This window comes from Corythoichthys intestinalis, chromosome 12 (assembly GCF_030265065.1).
Source record: "Corythoichthys intestinalis isolate RoL2023-P3 chromosome 12, ASM3026506v1, whole genome shotgun sequence".
Lineage (NCBI taxonomy): Eukaryota > Metazoa > Chordata > Actinopteri > Syngnathiformes > Syngnathidae > Corythoichthys > Corythoichthys intestinalis.
The window spans coordinates 14,766,123-14,785,386 of NC_080406.1; the positions used below are offsets into that span (position 1 = coordinate 14,766,123).

At 39.5% G+C, this 19,264-nt stretch overlaps 1 protein-coding gene across 3 annotated transcripts in view; it reads right to left on the reverse strand.

The window, feature by feature from the left end:
- The window catches only part of kalrna (kalirin RhoGEF kinase a), a 288,022-nt gene that overhangs the window by 184,721 nt on the left and 84,037 nt on the right, over positions 1-19,264 (reverse strand). For all 3 annotated transcript variants that reach the window (XM_057853377.1, XM_057853375.1, XM_057853376.1), the window contains 5 exons: positions 16,124-16,246; positions 15,851-16,042; positions 12,580-12,711; positions 4,919-5,017; positions 1,617-1,748 (listed from right to left, as the gene is read on the reverse strand). In XM_057853377.1, the coding sequence (XP_057709360.1) occupies positions 1,617-1,748; positions 4,919-5,017; positions 12,580-12,711; positions 15,851-16,042; positions 16,124-16,246 (678 nt within the window). The remainder of the gene's footprint in view (positions 1-1,616; positions 1,749-4,918; positions 5,018-12,579; positions 12,712-15,850; positions 16,043-16,123; positions 16,247-19,264) is intronic.

The window sequence follows — 19,264 nt, forward strand, 5'->3', positions numbered from 1 at the left end:
GTCCTGTCTCTTCAATGCCAAGCTTGGCTGCACGTCGGCCGTGAATGAACGCCTCAAGCGCCTTCACGCAGTTTTTAATTTTTTTTTTCTTTCATTTTTTGTACACCAGAGGGTGCTGTCGCCTTACTAAATAATAATGTTTCATTGACAATGGGCCTATTAGTGCTATTAGTATTGTTCTTAATGCTAATTGAAAGGTTTATTTCATGTTATGGTTTATTTTATGGTATAGAAAATTATATAAGGTTAAAAGGTCATAAATATATACAGTATATACAGTGATTGCACTCAAGGGAGAGATTGTCAATGATAAGGTAATAAGTTAAGGTAAAGGCAATTCATATAGGCAATTCATTGATATATAAATAAGGTTTCAAAGGAAAAAGGTGGAAAGTTTTTGTTAATTTCTAATTGTGTTGCTTTATTTGTGTGCACCGTAGCTCTTACAGTGTGTTTATATCAAGGATGGAATAAAAGTTGTAAACCATCAGTTTAAGAGACCATCTTTTCAATCGGGATGCTACACTAGTTAATTCTATCAGCATTTGAACTCATTGTTTATTTGTGATTTATTATTGTTATTTACGTGTTTATTTGTACTTTAATAAATAATTTGAGTGTTCCAATATGTTTTTTGTGAATTGATAAGCGTCAACAAAAATTTCATTGCTAAATTGGTTAAAAAAAAAAAAAAAAAAAATTTAATTATTAGATACGTCGACTAATCGTAAAAATAGTCGGCTGACTAATCGGGAGAAAATTAGTCGTTTGGGACAGCCCTAGTAGGAACCTAGCCTAAGACTACGACAAAAATTAAAAGGGCTGCCAAAAGAAACACTAAATCGTCCAAATGTGGACCCCAAAGAAGCAGAGGTCATTGATCATATTTTTCACATCTTGAAGTCTATAACCGGCTCCTTTGTTTTGGATATGTTCTAAATCTTGTTATTTTCTCTGCACCACACAACACAGTCGGCTGTCGCACCACCTCACTGTAAGTGGGCTTGTCACTTCCAGTGTTGCTCCCTACCACTGTGGTGTCATTCACATACTAAACAATAAAAGTGTTGCTGTTGCGAATAAGCGTGCAGTCGAGGTGTAAAATATGAAAAGCAGAGGGATCAGCGCTAAGAGGTAAAGCTGTGGTACCATGGAGGTGAATCCAGAGCCTCTGAGGACATTTTGACAGGAGGTTTTTAACCAACCAAAAGACGTATCAACCGAAATGGATGTAATGTTCACCCCTAAAAAACTCATACTCTGTCCTCTCTATATTTTGACATCCTTTGATCATGGTCTTCTTTTTTTCAATGGTGCTTTTAAAATATCTTCTGATCTTTAGATCTGCATCCATGCTTCATTTATCTGCTTAAGGGTCAAGTAGTGCCAGCGGTGCAACAATCCACTCAGATCCTTGAAGTGTTCCGGATTTTGGGAAACTGATGGATGAAGAGAGCTGATGGGAAACACATGTCTCCACAGGATTACAAAATCCATTGCAGCTTCGAGAAATATTCTCCTCTCTTTGTTTTCTATTGTTTTCACTTACTAAGTAAGTAACTACGTGTGCGTGTATGTGCATTTGTGGGGGAGGGTGCTGGTGGGCTGCAGTGTACCTGCTGAACATCCTGCTGGAATACACACAGCTGCAGTCTCTGGTGCAGTCGGACTTTTCGGTGCTGCCAAATATTCTCCAGACGGCGCTGATGGTGGAGCACTTCATGGACCACATCCAGTATACAATGGACCTACATATATATATAAATGGCGGAAAACACAGACAAGGCTGAAAAAGCAGTTTCTGCTCTTGCACTCCTCTTTAAAAGAAACTGCTGTATTTTAAGCCAGAACAATTGTTGTGTTTGATAGAACAATATGTCTATATGCTGCCATAGCAGATTCATGGCACATTAAGCCCCCGAACTATTTCTAATTTGTCCCTTTTACCCTGGAAACCCCCGTTTACAGAAGACGCGCAACCGCTTTTGTTTCAACCTAGCCATAAAACGAAGATAGTTAAATATATTTATTTAGGGCTGCAGCTATCGATTATTTTAGTAGTCGATTAGATCGATGAACTAGTTAGTTCGAATAATCGAGTAATCGGATAAACATAAAAAAAATTAAAATACCTGAGCTGAGCCTCAAGCGGTATAAGAAAGAAAAAAAAAATAAGGATCTATGTACATAGTATGCACATAGCAAAAGTTCGCTAGCTTAAATGCTATAAAATACTCATTCATTCATTCATTCATTTTCCATGCCGCTTTTCCTCACGAGGGTTGCGGAGGTGCTGGAGCCTATTCCAGCTAACTACGGGCAGTAGGCAGGGCTATAAAATACTAAGGGTTTTTTTTTTTTTTTTTTTTTTTTTGCAATGCTCTTCACAAATGGTTCAGACACATGTTCCCAAAGAAAATGGCCAAAAATACCTTTAAACTAAATTACGAATGCATTAAAAAACATTTGTGCAAACAAAAACCTAGCTTATGTTGGTCTTAACAGGGAGCAGCTGGATTTGGCCATGTAAAATGAGGCAGAAAAGAGGGAATTGTATCCACCCAAATCAATAAAACTAAATGCAATCACTTTCAAAAATACACCATTATAATGCCACTTTAATTAAACAAATATTCGAAGCAACAAAATTTAATTCGAATATTTTTTTGTAATCGAATACTCGAGTTAATCGATTAATCCTTGCAGCACGAAATTATTCAAAATGTCTGCCATTTTTAGCTTAGAATCATTAACTGATGTCTAATATTCGTCTAACCCTTTCTCTTATCCCTGCAATAGTAGGCAGTTTTATTTACCTGACATGTTTCGGCGGGCACTTCCGCCTTGTCCACTGATAGTCCTATCCACTACTGATAGTTTGTGGATAGTTCACTATCCACAAACTATCAGTAGTCAGAACACTATATGAACGTATGACAATAATAACGGACCCAGAAGACAGAACACAGGAAGAAAAACATATACAACAGGCATTAAAAAGGTGTCGGTATCCACAGTGGGCAATAGAAAAAGGTGCAGGACAGGTCAAAAACAACAACAACACAACACAGGGGGGAAGGAAAAAACAAACAAAACAAGAACACACAGATATGGTGACGTTGACGTACGTGAGGGGAGTCAAGGACCGTATCCAAAGGGTCATGAAAAAATACAACATAAACACACCAGTCAAACCACATACAACACTCCGCCAGATATTGGTCCACCCAAATCAATCCAGAAAACAAATGCAACTCAATATATGAAATTCCATGCAAATCATGCAATAAATCATACATCGGGGAGACAGGGAGGAGCTTCGTTACAAGAAAAACAGAACACAAGAAGGAATGTGAAAAGGAGACAACAATGAGACAAACAAGGGCAATAAAAGAACAATCACAACAAGAACATCACAAATCAGCCATCACCGATCACTGCAAAAGGGAAAACCACATCATGGACTGGGAAAAGCCAGAGTCATCCGCACCGAAGAAAACAAACATCAGCGCTGGATCAGGGAGGCCATTGAGATTCGCAAGCAGGGCCCGAGGACCATCAACAGGGACGAGGGGGCATACATGCTCTCTACGACCTGGAACAGCATCTTGGAAGAATGAATGGGCAGCAGAGGCGCCAGAATGACAGGCGAGTCACGCCTTCATCCATCAGCTGATAAAGACTCGTCACACCAACATCAGTGACCCTCTGACGAAGGCGGAAGTGCCCGCCGAAACATGTCAGTTAAATAAAACTACCTACTATTGCCTGGGATAAAAGAAAGGATTTGACGAATATTTAAGTGTAGGCAAAATGAACTCTATACAACTGATGTCTAATATTAAAAAAAAAAAAAAAAAAAAACGACTTAAAAAAATTATTCACTCGCATATTTTAAACTTTTAAACAAATGATGTCACAATGAAAAAAATGGTGTCTGTAAAAAAGTCACGGATATCTATCTCATAACTATTGCTTAATTGTATTTATTTTGTTACTGTCGCATTTTCTCCGATATGTTAGATGATAAATAATCGATCCAAACAAAGAAAAATTGAAAAAAATATATATTTAAAAGGGTAGATATATGAAAAAAGAACATCTCAACCACTCCTTGATGTCTGCGATTTCTGCATCGCGACCCTTGTTATATTACCATATTTCCTCCATAAAATCCCCCCAAAATCCAACTGTGGCCATTCACAGCTGTGTCTTGACACTCAGTGATACATGCTACACGGAGTTTTTGGATCGAAAAGTCATGGCGTCTGTAATTCTGCTCTCGCGTTCTCTCACCTTCAGATAGGGTTTTGCTGTTTAAAAAGCTTTTAAAAAAAAAATCCCCTTCCGTTCAAAACTTTTTCTTCCCCCAGAAAATTAAGATTTTAAGCTTTCCAATGACGTATCACACAAGCATATCGGACAATTTTGAAATTTGGCCAAATTGGGGGTCTCAGAGCGGAACTTCAAGTACCCTGAGTGTTTTCCGCTATATATCAAAAAATGTCAATTTCTCAAATGAATCATGCCTTCATGAAAGTGACAAATTTCAGACATAGGCCAAGGGTGTTGATAGCGTGCAAATGCATACGCAGAAAAAGGAGGCTTACAAAGGAAATGTTCCCGTACCCGTATGTCTGCTTATGACATAATGTTTCCACAACAGGAAAGCGAATGTTCTGTATTTCACAGGTAGCAGGTCAGAGGATACCAACACTTGTCTTAATCTACTGTTCACAGAGAAGCCACCCGGGAACTCATAGTTCGTCGTTTTAGCAGCATAATCCCAACAAAAGCATTTTACCGAAATGGGACACTATGACACTTCAAATAGGTAGAATCGGATTGGCTGCCTGAATGATTGACAGAATGTGATTGGCTGGCAAGGTGTCAATGTGTGTTCTGAAATGTCACCAACCGCTTTGGAGTAGTTTGCAGTGGCAGTCAGAGACTCTGAGTTGCCAGGACTAAGCGGTCTTTGCAGAACATCCAGAAGAGCTTTCCCATCCTGGCTCACCTGGACACACACAACAAAGAAAGAAGTGAAGTTTTAAGAAATGTTAGAAAAAAGTTCCTCAAGGCCAGTATTTTCCAATTGAACAAAGAGGTATTTTTACATCAAAGATACCTTGATGCAAGGATGAACGAACTATTCCACATCGGGTCGCAGTGGGTGCTGGATTTCATTCCAACAAAACAAGACGACACCTTTTCACCATTTGGTGTTTTACGAGCGTAATCAGTTGATTGCAGTTAGTTGCTGCTTGTTTTAGCATAAACTTGATTGGTTAAACTGTTGTGCTCGATTGGTAGGAACAAAAACCAGTGGCCTGTACTACGAACGGAGTTCAACCTCCCCAGAAGTAATCCAGTTTACCAGCGGGTAACCGGAGTTGACAAAACCTAGTTATCTAGTTTGTGGTCAATCGGTGCTACGACGCTGATTATGAGGTTGACTAGTCGAACCTGTGTCAACCCAGTCAGTGTTACTGCGCGTTCACATAAAAGGGGGCGGAGACCAGAGGTCAAACACTACTTGTGACGATGGTACGGGCACCTTACTTCACAGAGGTAGAATTCACGATGATTATGCGGAGTTATGACGAATTAAAATCCACCCACACTGCGGAATCCAACACTGCTTCAGCTAGTAGAGCGTGATTGGTCTGTTAGCAGCGAATTACATATCGTGTGATTTGTGAATGCGTCAATATGCCAGTTTACTTATGTCCATGAAAAGAAATAAAGCCTGCTGTCAGGACAATAAAATAAGATTTGTTACGTTAACTGTAAGAAATAATTTATCGTGCATCACCACATGATGCAGGATGTATGTATTTTAGGAGAAGAGGTTGGATTGGTCCTAAAAAAATCCAGCCCGACCCGGCCCAATCAATTAACTTGATTTGCAGGCCCGAGCCTGAAAATCCCCCCAAAATTTTATTGTTATATTTGTGAGGACTCGGGAGAAGAAGGAAATGTGGGGATGCGATGCGTGGTTGCGTTTTGTGTGATCACATTGACAATGCTTGTGCATAATGATAATAAATTAAAGCGCATCTTTTGTAACGAATTCTCACAGTTAAACAAGATTGTAAGATGCATATTCAATAAAGTTATATCTTTTATATTTGTGTGTCTGTTCCGTCAGTAGATTTGACATTTATTTTAATCTCTTCGAGTTGGCAGAAAAAAAAAAAGTTTTCTCAATGTTTAAATAATCTACATATTTTTATGATTATTATAAATGCATTTACACAACATAATAACGCTGGAAAAGTTTATTAAATATATTTCTTGTATTAGAGCAAAGCTCCACATTCGTTTACATTCAGCGAAGCCGACACAGGTTTCTGTATATTATTTTCAACAATCAATTTGAAGCGTTTACATACCCCACTCCGACCACTTTCCGAATCGCACGGCATACGGTGTTCTTAATCAGATATTCAGCATCACCAATGGAATACATATATACAGTCTGCGCGGTTGTGAGGGCCTGACTTTGGCGAGTTACACTACTGATGTCCGTCTCGATCAGCTGGCACAGCTAACGAATTCCGTCACATGAAAATCTATATCTTTCATGGAGAACATCATCCGGGTACGCCAGCGGACTCTGACGGTCTCCAAAAACCCTTGCCCTCCGAAGAGAGCCCCTCACAATCCACGCACCAATGTCGTACGGGTACTCTGTCATTGTCAAGAGGACACGTCCGCGGAGGAGTGCTTTTTAAATAAAGCGTGGTTAATCGGAATCCTGGGGTTAAGCAAGATCTAACTCTGAGATTACCAGGTTTGGCGTGTGGCGTGTGTTGCAATGGCAACACTCCCCGGTTGCAACATAGCTACCTTTCTTAGTCTCGCTTACCTGGGAAGATAGGTTGCACGTGATGAAGTTACTTTCAAAGTTACCCCACTAAGCCAGAAAACCGGCTTCGTAGTATAGGCCACTGGACCCACAGTGGCCCTTGAATACCGATTTGGTTTAACTAAGTTTGAACTCTGTGCATGTTATGTGTTTTTCTCCCCAAGACTTTAACACTTCATGACAGTAACTACAAGTAAGAATTACCGCAGGGTTTGCCGTTTATCTACTGCATTTCTGTTTGTAGCTGCCGTAGAAATATAGTATTTCTATTTAGGTCATGACCAGTGATTCTCAACCTGGGTTCGATGGAACCCCAGGGGTTTGGAGAGTCAGTCTAAGGGGTTCAGTGAAGGTTAAGACACGCAGGCGCCCTATTTTTAGAAGCTAACAAAATCTAGGCAAAGTGGTGTTTTAAAGCAGGTTTCGGACTGTTTAGTCCCCAATTTGCAGGCTTTATTCCACATCTTTCAACTGCTAGTCCTCTATCTGATGGGAGGAGAAACCGGTTTGCTCAGTGGAAGGTTGACTCTCACTTGGTATGAGGAAGTACAACAGACCTACGGGTTGCGTGCACTTCGTTGACATAAAAAAAAAAAAAAGAAAAAAAAAAAAAGAAAAAACAACAACCTTTGAGTCACGTTTTACGCCATGAAAATAGTATGTGAGGCAAGGATGCGATAGAATGAGAATGTCGACATGTAAACAAAAATAGGAAAAGTGTGAAATGAATCGAGTATTAATTTCATTTTTCAATGTGAAAAGCAAATCAAAAGGCTAAACTATTTGTTGTAAACTAACACTGTTTATTGGATTTGTGAAAAGATTCCTGTTTTTATTTTACATACCGTATTTTTCGGACTATAAGCAGCACCTGAGTATAAGTCGCACCAGCCATGAAATGCCCAACGAAGAGGAAAATATATATATAAGTCGCACCGGAGTATAAGTCGCATTTTTGGGGGAAATTCACTTGATAAAATCCAACACATAGAACAGATATGTCATTTTGAAAGGCAGTTTAAAATAAAAATTAAAGATGCACCGATACCAATACTAGTATCGGGAGGGGGCGCCGATCCGGCCCGAAATGGTGGTATCGGTATCGGCGAGTACCAACAAAGACGGCGCCGATACCATTTACCGGTCCATTATTATAACATTTGACCACAGCCTTTTTCTCCTCCTGGCGCTCACTACACTCTGTCTCTGTGTTGTGTGATGACACGTGAACACCAAGCAGCTATCGCTATTGGCCTGCTCCAGACCAATGAGAGCGGGCCAATAGCCACTCCTGACCAATCAAAAGGGGGCTTTTTCATATGGACGAAAAACAAACCAGGAAATATGGCGGCGGTCGGGAAATATTTCCAAATAGAAATCCAGTCGATTAAAATCAATGGCTGCATGCAAGATTTGCGGCCTGAAAGTTTGGAGATGTGGAGTTAAATCGGCCAGTTTCAATACCTCGAACTTGATAAAACATTTGAAGACGAAACGTGAACGAACACAACGAGTTTGAGCCTGCAAGAGCAGGACTGCTATCCAGAGGAAGAAGGCCGCTGGACTGGAGCAACAATCTCTGGTCAGTTCACTTCGTCTACTTTACTTTTATTGTCTTTTACTGAAAGAAATTCCGCAGTAATTTGGGAAGTGTTTCCAAAGTATGGTTGCCACCTTTCAGAAATAGAAATAAGGGACTCCCACTTCCCGAAAAAAAGGAGAGACGGGATGCTGTGGTCAATTATTATTACTTATAATTGTTAGCGTCCGCAAATGCGGAAACAAGGTTGAACCTCGAAGCAGACAACAAGCGGGGGATACATAAAAGGGTTTAATGATTGCAAACAAAAAATAACACGCGATCGCGGTATAGTAGAAATAACAAAAGGAGTCCGTGACAGCAGGTCGACGGACAAACTCGAAGGTTAACTAAGACGATAGGCAGCGGTTACAAACGAGAGCAGCTTACTAACAGAAAAACCCAATGCAGGGGCGTAACAAGCAAATGTAGCGAGATTATTGTGCCAGATGTCAAATAGCGATCAGCAAGGCAAATATCTCGGCAGCCTTCTCTGAGATCACCCGTGCTTAAATGCTGCGTTGATGATCCTGCACTGGATTCAAGTGCGATGTCAGGCACGCCCCCACTACCAGCCCAGCAACAAAACACAATCTAACCAGCAGCAGAATGTGACAATAATTTCATGAAAGTTGCACTGTTTGGACTTTGAGAGGTTTAAAAAAGTTTATTCAGTTCATTCAGAGTTTATTATTATGAATTTATTTTTACTTTCTTATTGTTGGGCTAGTATTATACATGTTTTATTAATTTCACAAATTTAGCACTATTTTGGCCTTTGAGAGCCAAAGGTTTATTCAACTATTGTCTACTAGGGTTTAGTGTACTTTTTCCTATTTTGCAAAGGTAAGCAACAGCCTGACAAAGCCTTGATAGCAATGATTTCACATCCAATTATGTAGCTCTTTGGGAAAAAAAAAAAAATTAAGAAAAAAAATATATATATATATATATAAACGGGGTGGTATCGGTATGGTATCGGTATCGGCCGATACTGCACAGCCAGGTATCGGTATCGGGGCCAAAAAATGGTATCGGTGCAACACTAATAAAAATACAATAGAGAAAAACATGCTGAATAAGTGTACAGTACGATAATGTTACATTATGCATGAACAATGAAATGCGAACATGGCCAGCATGTTAACGTAACATAGCTATTAAGAGTTATTCAGGTAACTATAGCATAAAGAACATGCTAACAAGTTTACCAAACGATCAGTGTCACTCCAAAACACCAAAATAACATGTGAAATGATATAATAATGTGTTAATAATCTCACACCTAAGTCACTCCAGAGTATAATTCACACCCCCAGCCAAACTATGAAAAAACTGCGACTTATAGTCCGAAAAATACGGTAATGACTTTATGTACAAATTATGCGATCATTATCATTTGAGATGTAAACATGACAGAAACTGTAAGGTCAAGGTTAATGCAACCAAGCAGGTTTAATGTAGAACAATATAAGATACATTCCTCCAAATATGAATGAAAAGATATGCACATTGGCCCAGTCTTGCTTAAGTGGTCTGATGATGCTTCAGGCATAAAGATATAAACATACAGTTCGGCCTGTTTAAAAACATGCTGTCTAAATGACAAAAGAATTGAATGGTCATTCACCTAGGTTTTAGCTTGCTAGCTTAGATATATCAAATTTGAATTTTGAAAAAAAAAAACTTACGATTTTTAAAATTCCAAAGCGTTCGGTGAATGCACGTGTAAAACTCATTGGGGTTCGTCAGCTTCAGCAAGGTTAAGAATCACTGGTCTAGACGAATGCCTTGCAGGATCAAACCACAATCTTGTTTGAGACTATCCAATTGAGCACCAACACGACTGGCGTGACCAGACTCCTTTTAACGGTATCAAACTGATGAAAATAGTGAATGAGTAGACAAGAATAGACAAGAATGAAGATTAAGTCCGTCAAATTTTGTAGCCTCATGAGGCTCATGAGGAGGGTCAGAGATGACTCTACCACCTTTCTCCTTGGGGGAAAGAAAATGCCTCTCCTGTCTGAACAACCCTTTGAAAGTCTGGAGAAGCAATATACAGCTGAATTATTTAACATATGGGGTGGATAGCCATGAAGAAGTTTCAATCATCTCTATAAGGCAGGGGTCCCCATCCGCCGGGCCGCGGACCGGTCGCATTTGCTACTGGGCAGCACAGAAATAATATTTTATTAACGGCCGCATTCTGGCCGAATTAACTTTGGCCTGTGCCCCTGCTTAACACATCAATATCCCTGTCTACTCTAGATATAATACTACAGTATAGATTAGAACGTCGTCATAGAAATCCATTGATTGGACTGCAAGCAGTACATCTTGTTTTGTATATATAATATATCAATGTGCGCTTGTCCTCCATAATAACGTATGACTAAGCCCCGGGCGCAGTACATTTGTTCCCCAGACTAGCAAAAATGACTGAAAAACAGACGTCTTTGGAGAGATTTTTTACAGCGAAAAAGGGCACCTAACGAGCCAGAAGATGAGCCTATAACCTCGAAGAACAACGAAATGCGAAGGAGTGGATTTGTGACCCGTTTGTGAATAAACCGAGTGATTCGAGCATGTCTGTTCAGCAGGAGGATCAGCTTGTAGAGATCGCAAATGACGGCGACCTTAAACGTACATTTGAGACAATTAAAGTCATTCTGAAACACTAAAACCTTCCTACAATTTCCAACATCGCATCTTTGTGAAGCGGGCTTCTTAATTAATGCTAAACGACACGGCGAAGCCGTTAACGGTGAGCTAGTGGTGTGCAGCTAACATGGCAGGATGGGTCTGAGGAGAACTTTTGTCCATCCACGATCAAACGTAAGTTAATATTCCTTTCTTTAAAGAAAGTTTGTAGTGTTTAATTTGGAAATGCTGCATTTGCGGCCATTTTTAATGTCACGCGCATGTGCAGAACCGCATAGTTGCAGTTTTTGATGGGTTGCAAAATTTGTCAAAACACCGGTCCGTGAAAAAAAGACCCAAATCACACCGGTCCGTGGTGCAAAAAAGGTTTGGGGCCCCTGCTATAAGGCAAAACTATCTGTCTACCTGGTAGGTTATCTAAAGAGTTTTGCTGTGGTTCTACTTTGGTTGTAACTAGAGATGTCCTGATCGATCGGTTCACGTCATTTTCAAAGTATCGGAATCGGCAAAAAAATATCGGACATGCCTTTTTTTAATATATATATATTTTTTAATTAAATCGTTTTCTAATTGTATTTAACTTTACAGACATAATATGTTACACTCATCCAGAGTTTTTAGTTTTGGCTTAAGGTAGGGTTATAAAATTTATCCCGGTAATGGCGGTAATTAATTTTTTTTTAAAAAATGTATCACGTTAAACGCAATTAATGCTTGCGCTGCACAACCCACTCACGCATTGTCGCGCTCAATCTGTAATGGTGCCGTTTTACCTATATAGAGAGCTAAAAGGCAGCGTAAAATGAGTAGAGTGAATTTTGGAAGCCTTTGGAGGCTTTTTTTAATTAGCTAAAGCCTTACGATCCCTCTCCCTATGATTAGAAATATCGTGGGAAGCAATGTGGGGAAGCAAGGTAGTAATTGATCTTTTTCTTAACACCCTATGTTATTTCCCAACGCAGAGAAGATATATCAATTGGTAGCACTACGCACAGTCATGGTTGCACTTCCTATCATGCATTTGGGCATGACTACAGTATCATTTACTGAGAGCTCAACAAATACACTAGATGGCAGTATTTAGTCACAATATCCAAGTCACATTTAGCCTTTAAGAATTACAAGTCTTTCTATTCGTGGATCCCTCTCACAGAAAGAATGTTAATAATGTAAATGCCATCTTGAGGATTTATTGTCATAATAAACAAATACATTTCTTATATACTGTATGTTGAATGTATCTATTCGTCCGAGTTTTATTCATTTTTTCTTAATGCATTGCCAAAATGTATATGATAAGGAAAAATTATCGGGAATGATTGGAATTGAATTGGGAGCAAAAAAAGCAATCGGATCGGGAAATATCGGGATTGGCAGATACTCAAACTAAAACGATCGGGAGCAAAAAAAAAACATAATCGGAACAACCCTAGCTGTAACTGTGGTTCTCCTGAAAAGGGTTTACCTCGGTGTAGGCCTGTGTGACCTGCTCGTAAAGGCTCTGATGACGGTGGATGGCCAGCTCCAACTCCTGCATCTCAGTTGGGAGACCCCCTTCACTGCAGACTTTGCACCACGCCTCCACCTCTGACAAGAACTGCACAAAGGTAGTGAATAGTGAATCAACAGGGTTATTTGATTAAAATAGTGAAAAACAGACAGTTGGACTTGAGTCATGGAGACTCATAGTCGATTCGACTCAAGTTGCGGACTTGTAGAAAAAAAACACAGACTTGGACTTGACTCGCTTGGGCTAGGAGGGTCCGAGACTGAACCCCGGAGGCAATGACTCGAGTGGAGGGGAGTGGAATTCTGCTATTCATAGTTTAAAACTTCCATTTCGATACAATACGCAGAAAGGGCAAATGCAAGACTTGTGATGAAAAGATTAATAACCAGAAATGTACCACACCGAAATTTGTCCGCTGCTCAACACAGTTGTTTGGCTAGACCTATGTTAGCTAATAGCAAACAGTAAATAGTATGTGTAGCAGATTGAACAAATCATCCTCTTTGTATGCTTGATCTCATAATTACAAAGCGTACTTGCTAACCACTTGACCATTTTGGCGCCAAAGATTTTTTTATTAGCACTGGATATGGCACGGTAAAATTTTGTTACCGTATTTTTCGGACTACAAGTCGCACCTGAGTATAAATCGCACCAGCCATAAAATGCCCAACGAAGAGTAAAAAAACATATAAGTCGCACCGGAGGATAAGTTGCATTTTTGGGGGAAATTTACTTGATAAAATCCAACACATAGAACAGATATGTCATCTTGAAAGGCAATTTAATATAAAAATTAGGGCTGTCAAAATTATCGCGTTAACGCGCGGTAATTAATTTTTTTAATTAATCACGTTAAAATATTTGACGCAATTAACGCACATGTCCCGCTCAGACAGTATTCTGCCTTTTGGTAAGTTTTACAGCAAGGCTTTTTGTGCTGTCTAACAGCGAACTCTTGTGGTCGCTTTGCGACATAGTTTATTTTTTTCTTGCCAGTTCAATATGGCTGCACGACGTCTCGGGCTGACGCCTACGTTGTAATGTTGTGCTTATATGATCCTTGGACAAGATTTGTCCGTAAGTATGGTTGTTGTAAAGAATGTACATACTATGTTAGTAAGCGAAATGTTCTATTTTTTGTATGAGACTCTTTTTGTTTATGTTTAGTGAACCTGTATAGCGTGCTAAGCTAACATTGTTGCTAATGCAATGCTTGTGTACTTTTTTTTTTTTGTAGTTTTATGACAGTCTAAAGAGGACAATGGTTTGAGGCTATTTTATTAATAAATCAGATGAAAAAGGAAGAAGTCTGATTATTAAGGCGTCGTTCACTAGCTGTCTAGCTTTGGAAAAAGTAGACGCTTCAGAGTGAGGACAGCATAGACAGATTTAAATGACAGTAGAGTGAAATGCCCACTACAGTCCTTATGTACCGTATGTTGAATGTACAGTGGGGAGAACAAGTATTTGATACACTGCCAGTGGGTTTTCCTATTGGCAGTGTATCAAATACTTGTTCTCCCCACTGTATATATATCCATCTTGTGTCTTATCTTTCCATTCCAACAATTTATTTTACAGAATATATATATAATTTACAGAAAAATATGGCATATTTTATAGATGGTTTGAACTGCGATTAATTACGATTAATTAATTTTGAAGCTGTAATTAACTCGATTAAAAATTTTAATCTTTTGACATCCCTAATAAAAATACAATAGAGAACAAGACCAACATGCTGAATATGTGTACAGTGTATAGTGCATGAACAACGAAATGCGAATATGTCCTCACCAGGATGCTACGGCTCGGTCCTGGCTATACAGCGAGCTAAACTCCCAAATGACGATGCTGGACGTCCGTATAATTTGCTGAATCAAATTCGTCCTCGATACCCAACAGGTTTGCATCAACGTAAATAAATGATAATTAGGTGCTATTACAGCAATGACACAAACTGTTAGCATGCGTTTGCTAGCATTAGCACATTGTTCAAACAACCGCACAACTGACTGTAAGTGTCCGATCGCGGGTGGAAAACACACAACAACAACAGAAAAGATGATACACACAGGCGTTGCCTATGTAGAGATATTTTACAAGCATATACAATGAACTTAGGTTCGTAGCCGTCTCTCTCTCTCTCTCTCTCGCCCACTTGCTCAGCGACGCTGCGTAACTGTCCTTTCTTCTGTCGTGTGAGCGCTCTTCTTCGCGTAAACAAGTGCGAGTGCCCCCCCACCAGGGCATGAAAGCGCCACAAAGTAAAAGCATGCATTTCAATATAATAAAATAAAAAAGTTGTGTTCACAATTGAACCCACATTGCCAAAGGCAGAACACGAACGTGGCCATAGCTATTAAGAGTTATTCAGATAATTATAGCATAAACAACATGCTAACAAGTTTACCAAACCATCAGTGTCACTCCAAAACACCAAAATAACATGTGAAATGATATAATGTGTTAATAATTTCACACATAAGTCGTTCCTGTGTATAAGTTGCACCCCCAGCCAAACTATGAAAAAAAAAACTGACTTGTAGTCCGAAAAATACGGTATATGACAACCATGGGACTCTGCTTGTCTCGACTGGACAAACTTGTGACTTGACCCGACTTGGTTTGACTCGACAGTCCTGACTTGACTTGCCAACAACAGGAAGACTTGATATTTATTGAAACTCAACCAAACCAAATTACTTGGATCAGAGTGCAATTTTCTGCTGAAAAATGCTCATTAATTTTTCAATCTCTACTAAAGCATTTTTCTTCTGGTCTATTAACTTCTTCTAAATCTTCTTGGCTGCATATTTCTGAAAGCCAAACCTAACCCCATTATCTAATTTTCATGCTGTGGTTATTGTAAATTTGTCTTTGGTACATTGTTTACCTTGTGAGTAGAGTTTGCCACAGCAACCGTGGTTTTGTGCACTTATGGTTAGTATCAGGACAAATGACTTCGTTTTGATTGATAATCTAAAAACGATACTAGAAAAAAATATTTTAAAAGCTTATGACGTTTTCATTGTGCTCAGTGTAACATATTTATGTCACACTGCTGTTGCCATAGTTGTGAGTTGTGTGGTATTACGGTAAAAAGGAACCTACGTGAAGAGTCGTGTGCACATGTGATGAGAAGTACACTGAATAAAGAAGTTTTGTTCCACTCAAGTCTCAGCTTAAATGTACTTAGATTGAGGAAGTACATAGCACTCACCTGTTCCGCTTTCTGGTGGAAAACAGCGGACATGGCGAGGATGGTGGATCGTTCGTCAAGAGCAGCTGCAAAACTTTTCCAGTCGAGGTCCAGCTGACTTGAAATCTGTTTAATCTGTGTGGAGGCATAATGTCCCACCTCTGACAGGCGACTCGCTACCGACATGATACGGTTGATGTTGACATAGGCGTTCTAAAGGGGTGAAAAACACAACAATATGTATGTCAAGTGGGTCCTTTGTTTGAGTAAAGAGAATGACTGTGTGTTATATACCATAGAGTTCATGGCAAAGTGGTTGTGTTGCGTCTGCAGCTCAGCGGCATGTTGGTACGTTCGTCCTATTTCGGTATGGCTCTGTAGGAACAGCTCCTTGTTGTGGCTGATCCAGTCAAACATCTGCAAAAATATCACTTGATTGTTGCCAACAGTTCATAAGAATTAACGATTATTCAGAGTACAAACCTCCAGCAAAGCTCTGTCCTCTTGGGATCTTTAAATGCAACATGCATATTTTTATGGTAAATGGGCTCACACTTGTTTAGCGTTTATCTACCTTCACGGTATTCAAACCACTTCACCTACTGATGACATCGCATCAGGAGCAACGTGTGGGATTCTGTATCTTTCTCAAAGATACTGTAAGAAGTTCACCAGGGTGGGGAATTGAACCGACAACCTCTGGGTTGGGGAACGACTACTCTACAACCTAACCATGCTACCCCACATATTTTTATTAATGTATTTACTCAGTAAATGCACCAATATTTACCCAATATTTAAGGCAAACGTGAATGATCTCTCGTCAGAGAAGTACAGCTAAACCCCGGGTTACGATTAGGGTTGGGCATCGTTTGAAATTGAACGATTCCAGTTCCGATTCCCGATCCATGTTTCGATTCCGGTTCCGAACGATTCTCGATTCCGATTCTTTTAAGAGGCAGGGTAAAAAAAAATAAAAGAAATTATTATTATTATTATTATTATTTTTAAATAGTTTATATTAATGTCTTAACTTCTTTTTTTTTAATTGTAAGAATTTAAAATTTATTATTATTATTTATATGGATTCAAAATTTATTATTATTATTATTACTATTTATTATTAATACAATTAATATGACATTTATGAATTACAGTGCCTTGCAAAAGTACTCGGCCCCCTTGAATCTTGCAACCTTTCGCCATATTTCAGGCTTCAAACAAAGATATGAAATTAAATTTTTTTGTCAAGAATCAACAACAAGTGGGACACAATCGTGAAGTGGAACAAAATTTATTGGATAATTTAATCTTTTTTAACAAATAAAAAACTGAAAAGTGGGGCGTGCAATATTATTCGGCCCCCTTGCGTTAATACTTTGTAGCGCCACCTTTTGCTCCAATTACAGCTGCAAGTCGCTTGGGGTATGTTTCTATCAGTTTTGCACATCGAGAGACTGACATTCTTGCCCATTCTTCCTTGCAAAACAGCTCAAGCTCAGTGAGGTTGGATGGAGAGTGTTTGTGAACAGCAGTCTTCAGCTCTTTCCACAGATTCTCGATTGGATTCAGGTCTGGACTTTGACTCGGCCATTCTAACACCTGGATACGTTTATTTTTGAACCATTCCATTGTAGATTTGGCTTTATGTTTTGGATCATTGTCCTGTTGGAAGATAAATCTCCGTCCCAGTCTCAGGTCTTGTGCAGATACCAACAGGTTTTCTTCCAGAATGTTCCTGTATTTGGCTGCATCCATCTTCCCGTCAATTTTAACCATCTTCCCTGTCCCTGCTGAAGAAAAGCAGGCCCAAACCATGATGCTGCCACCACCATGTTTGACAGTGGGGATGGTGTGTTCAGGGTGATGAGCTGTGTTGCTTTTACGCCAAACATATCGTTTTGCATTGTGGCCAAAAAGTTCAATTTTGGTTTCATCTGACCAGAGCACCTTCTTCCACATGTTTGGTGTGTCTCCCAGGTGGCTTGTGGCAAACTTTAAACGAGACTTTTTATGGATATCTTTGAGAAATGGCTTTCTTCTTGCCACTCTTCCATAAAGGCCAGATTTGTGCAGTGTACGACTGATTGTTGTCCTATGGACAGACTCTCCCACCTCAGCTGTACATCTCTGCAGTTCATCCAGAGTGATCATGGGCCTCTTGGCTGCATCTCTGATCAGTTTTCTCCTTGTTTGAGAAGAAAGTTTGGAAGGACGGCCGGGTCTTGGTAGATTTGCAGTGGTCTGATGCTCCTTCCATTTCAATATGATGGCTTGCACAGTGCTCCTTGAGATGTTTAAAGCTTGGGAAATCTTTTTGTATCCAAATCCGGCTTTAAACTTCTCCACAACAGTATCTCGGACCTGCCTGGTGTGTTCCTTGGTTTTCATAATGCTCTCTGCACTTTAAACAGAACCCTGAGACTATCACAGAGCAAGTGCATTTATACGGAGACTTGATTACACACAGGTGGATTCTATTTATCATCATCGGTCATTTAGGACAACATTGGATCATTCAGAGATCCTCACTGAACTTCTGGAGTGAGTTTGCTGCACTGAAAGTAAAGGGGCCGAATAATATTGCACGCCCCACTTTTCAGTTTTTTATTTGTTAAAAAAGTTTAAATTATCCAATAAATGTTGTTCCACTTCACGATTGTGTCCCACTTGTTGTTGATTCTTGACAAAAAAATTTAATTTCATATCTTTATGTTTGAAGCCTGAAATGTGGCGAAAGGTTGCAAGATTCAAGGGGGCCGAATACTTTTGCAAGGCACTGTATATGAACTCCTCACAGGGTTATCTTTAACTTGTATGTAAATATCAGTCTTTGAAGTCGAATGTGATTAAGTTTCTTTCCACAAGAGTGCACTTTCACAATGGTTATTTTTCAAAAGCTCTCAGAGAAACCATTTACTTATATTTAGAGCTGAAACGAGTACTTGAGCAACTCGAGTAACTCAAGTTTAAAAACTGATCCGAGTAATTTTATTCACCTCGAGGAATCGTTTAATTTTGCCAGCTCTATGCATCCCGTTTTGCTCGGACTACTTTTAATGCGGGACAACTCGCTGACGTCACGTGCGTAGAGGAAGAAGCAATAAAAATAAATAAATAAATAAATTTAAAAAAAAAAAAACCGCAGCCGACAGCCGCTACAAACTACGCCGACGTTCCTAAAAACTACGCCCGCATGATGCTAGTTTGGTAGCAGGTAGTGTCCGATGCGTCTCATAGATATCGCATGCATTTAGGACTAGATGCGAAATGACAGACTCGGCCGCGTCTGGGCAGCATTAGTAAACAGCCGCCATCTTTAAGCAGTAGACTTCACATCGCTAATAAATATAACGTTACTGTCACATGCTCACGTAATGTTAGCCCTTTCGGAGGGCTAAGGTTTCTATTGATTATGACCACTGTCGATGCGTG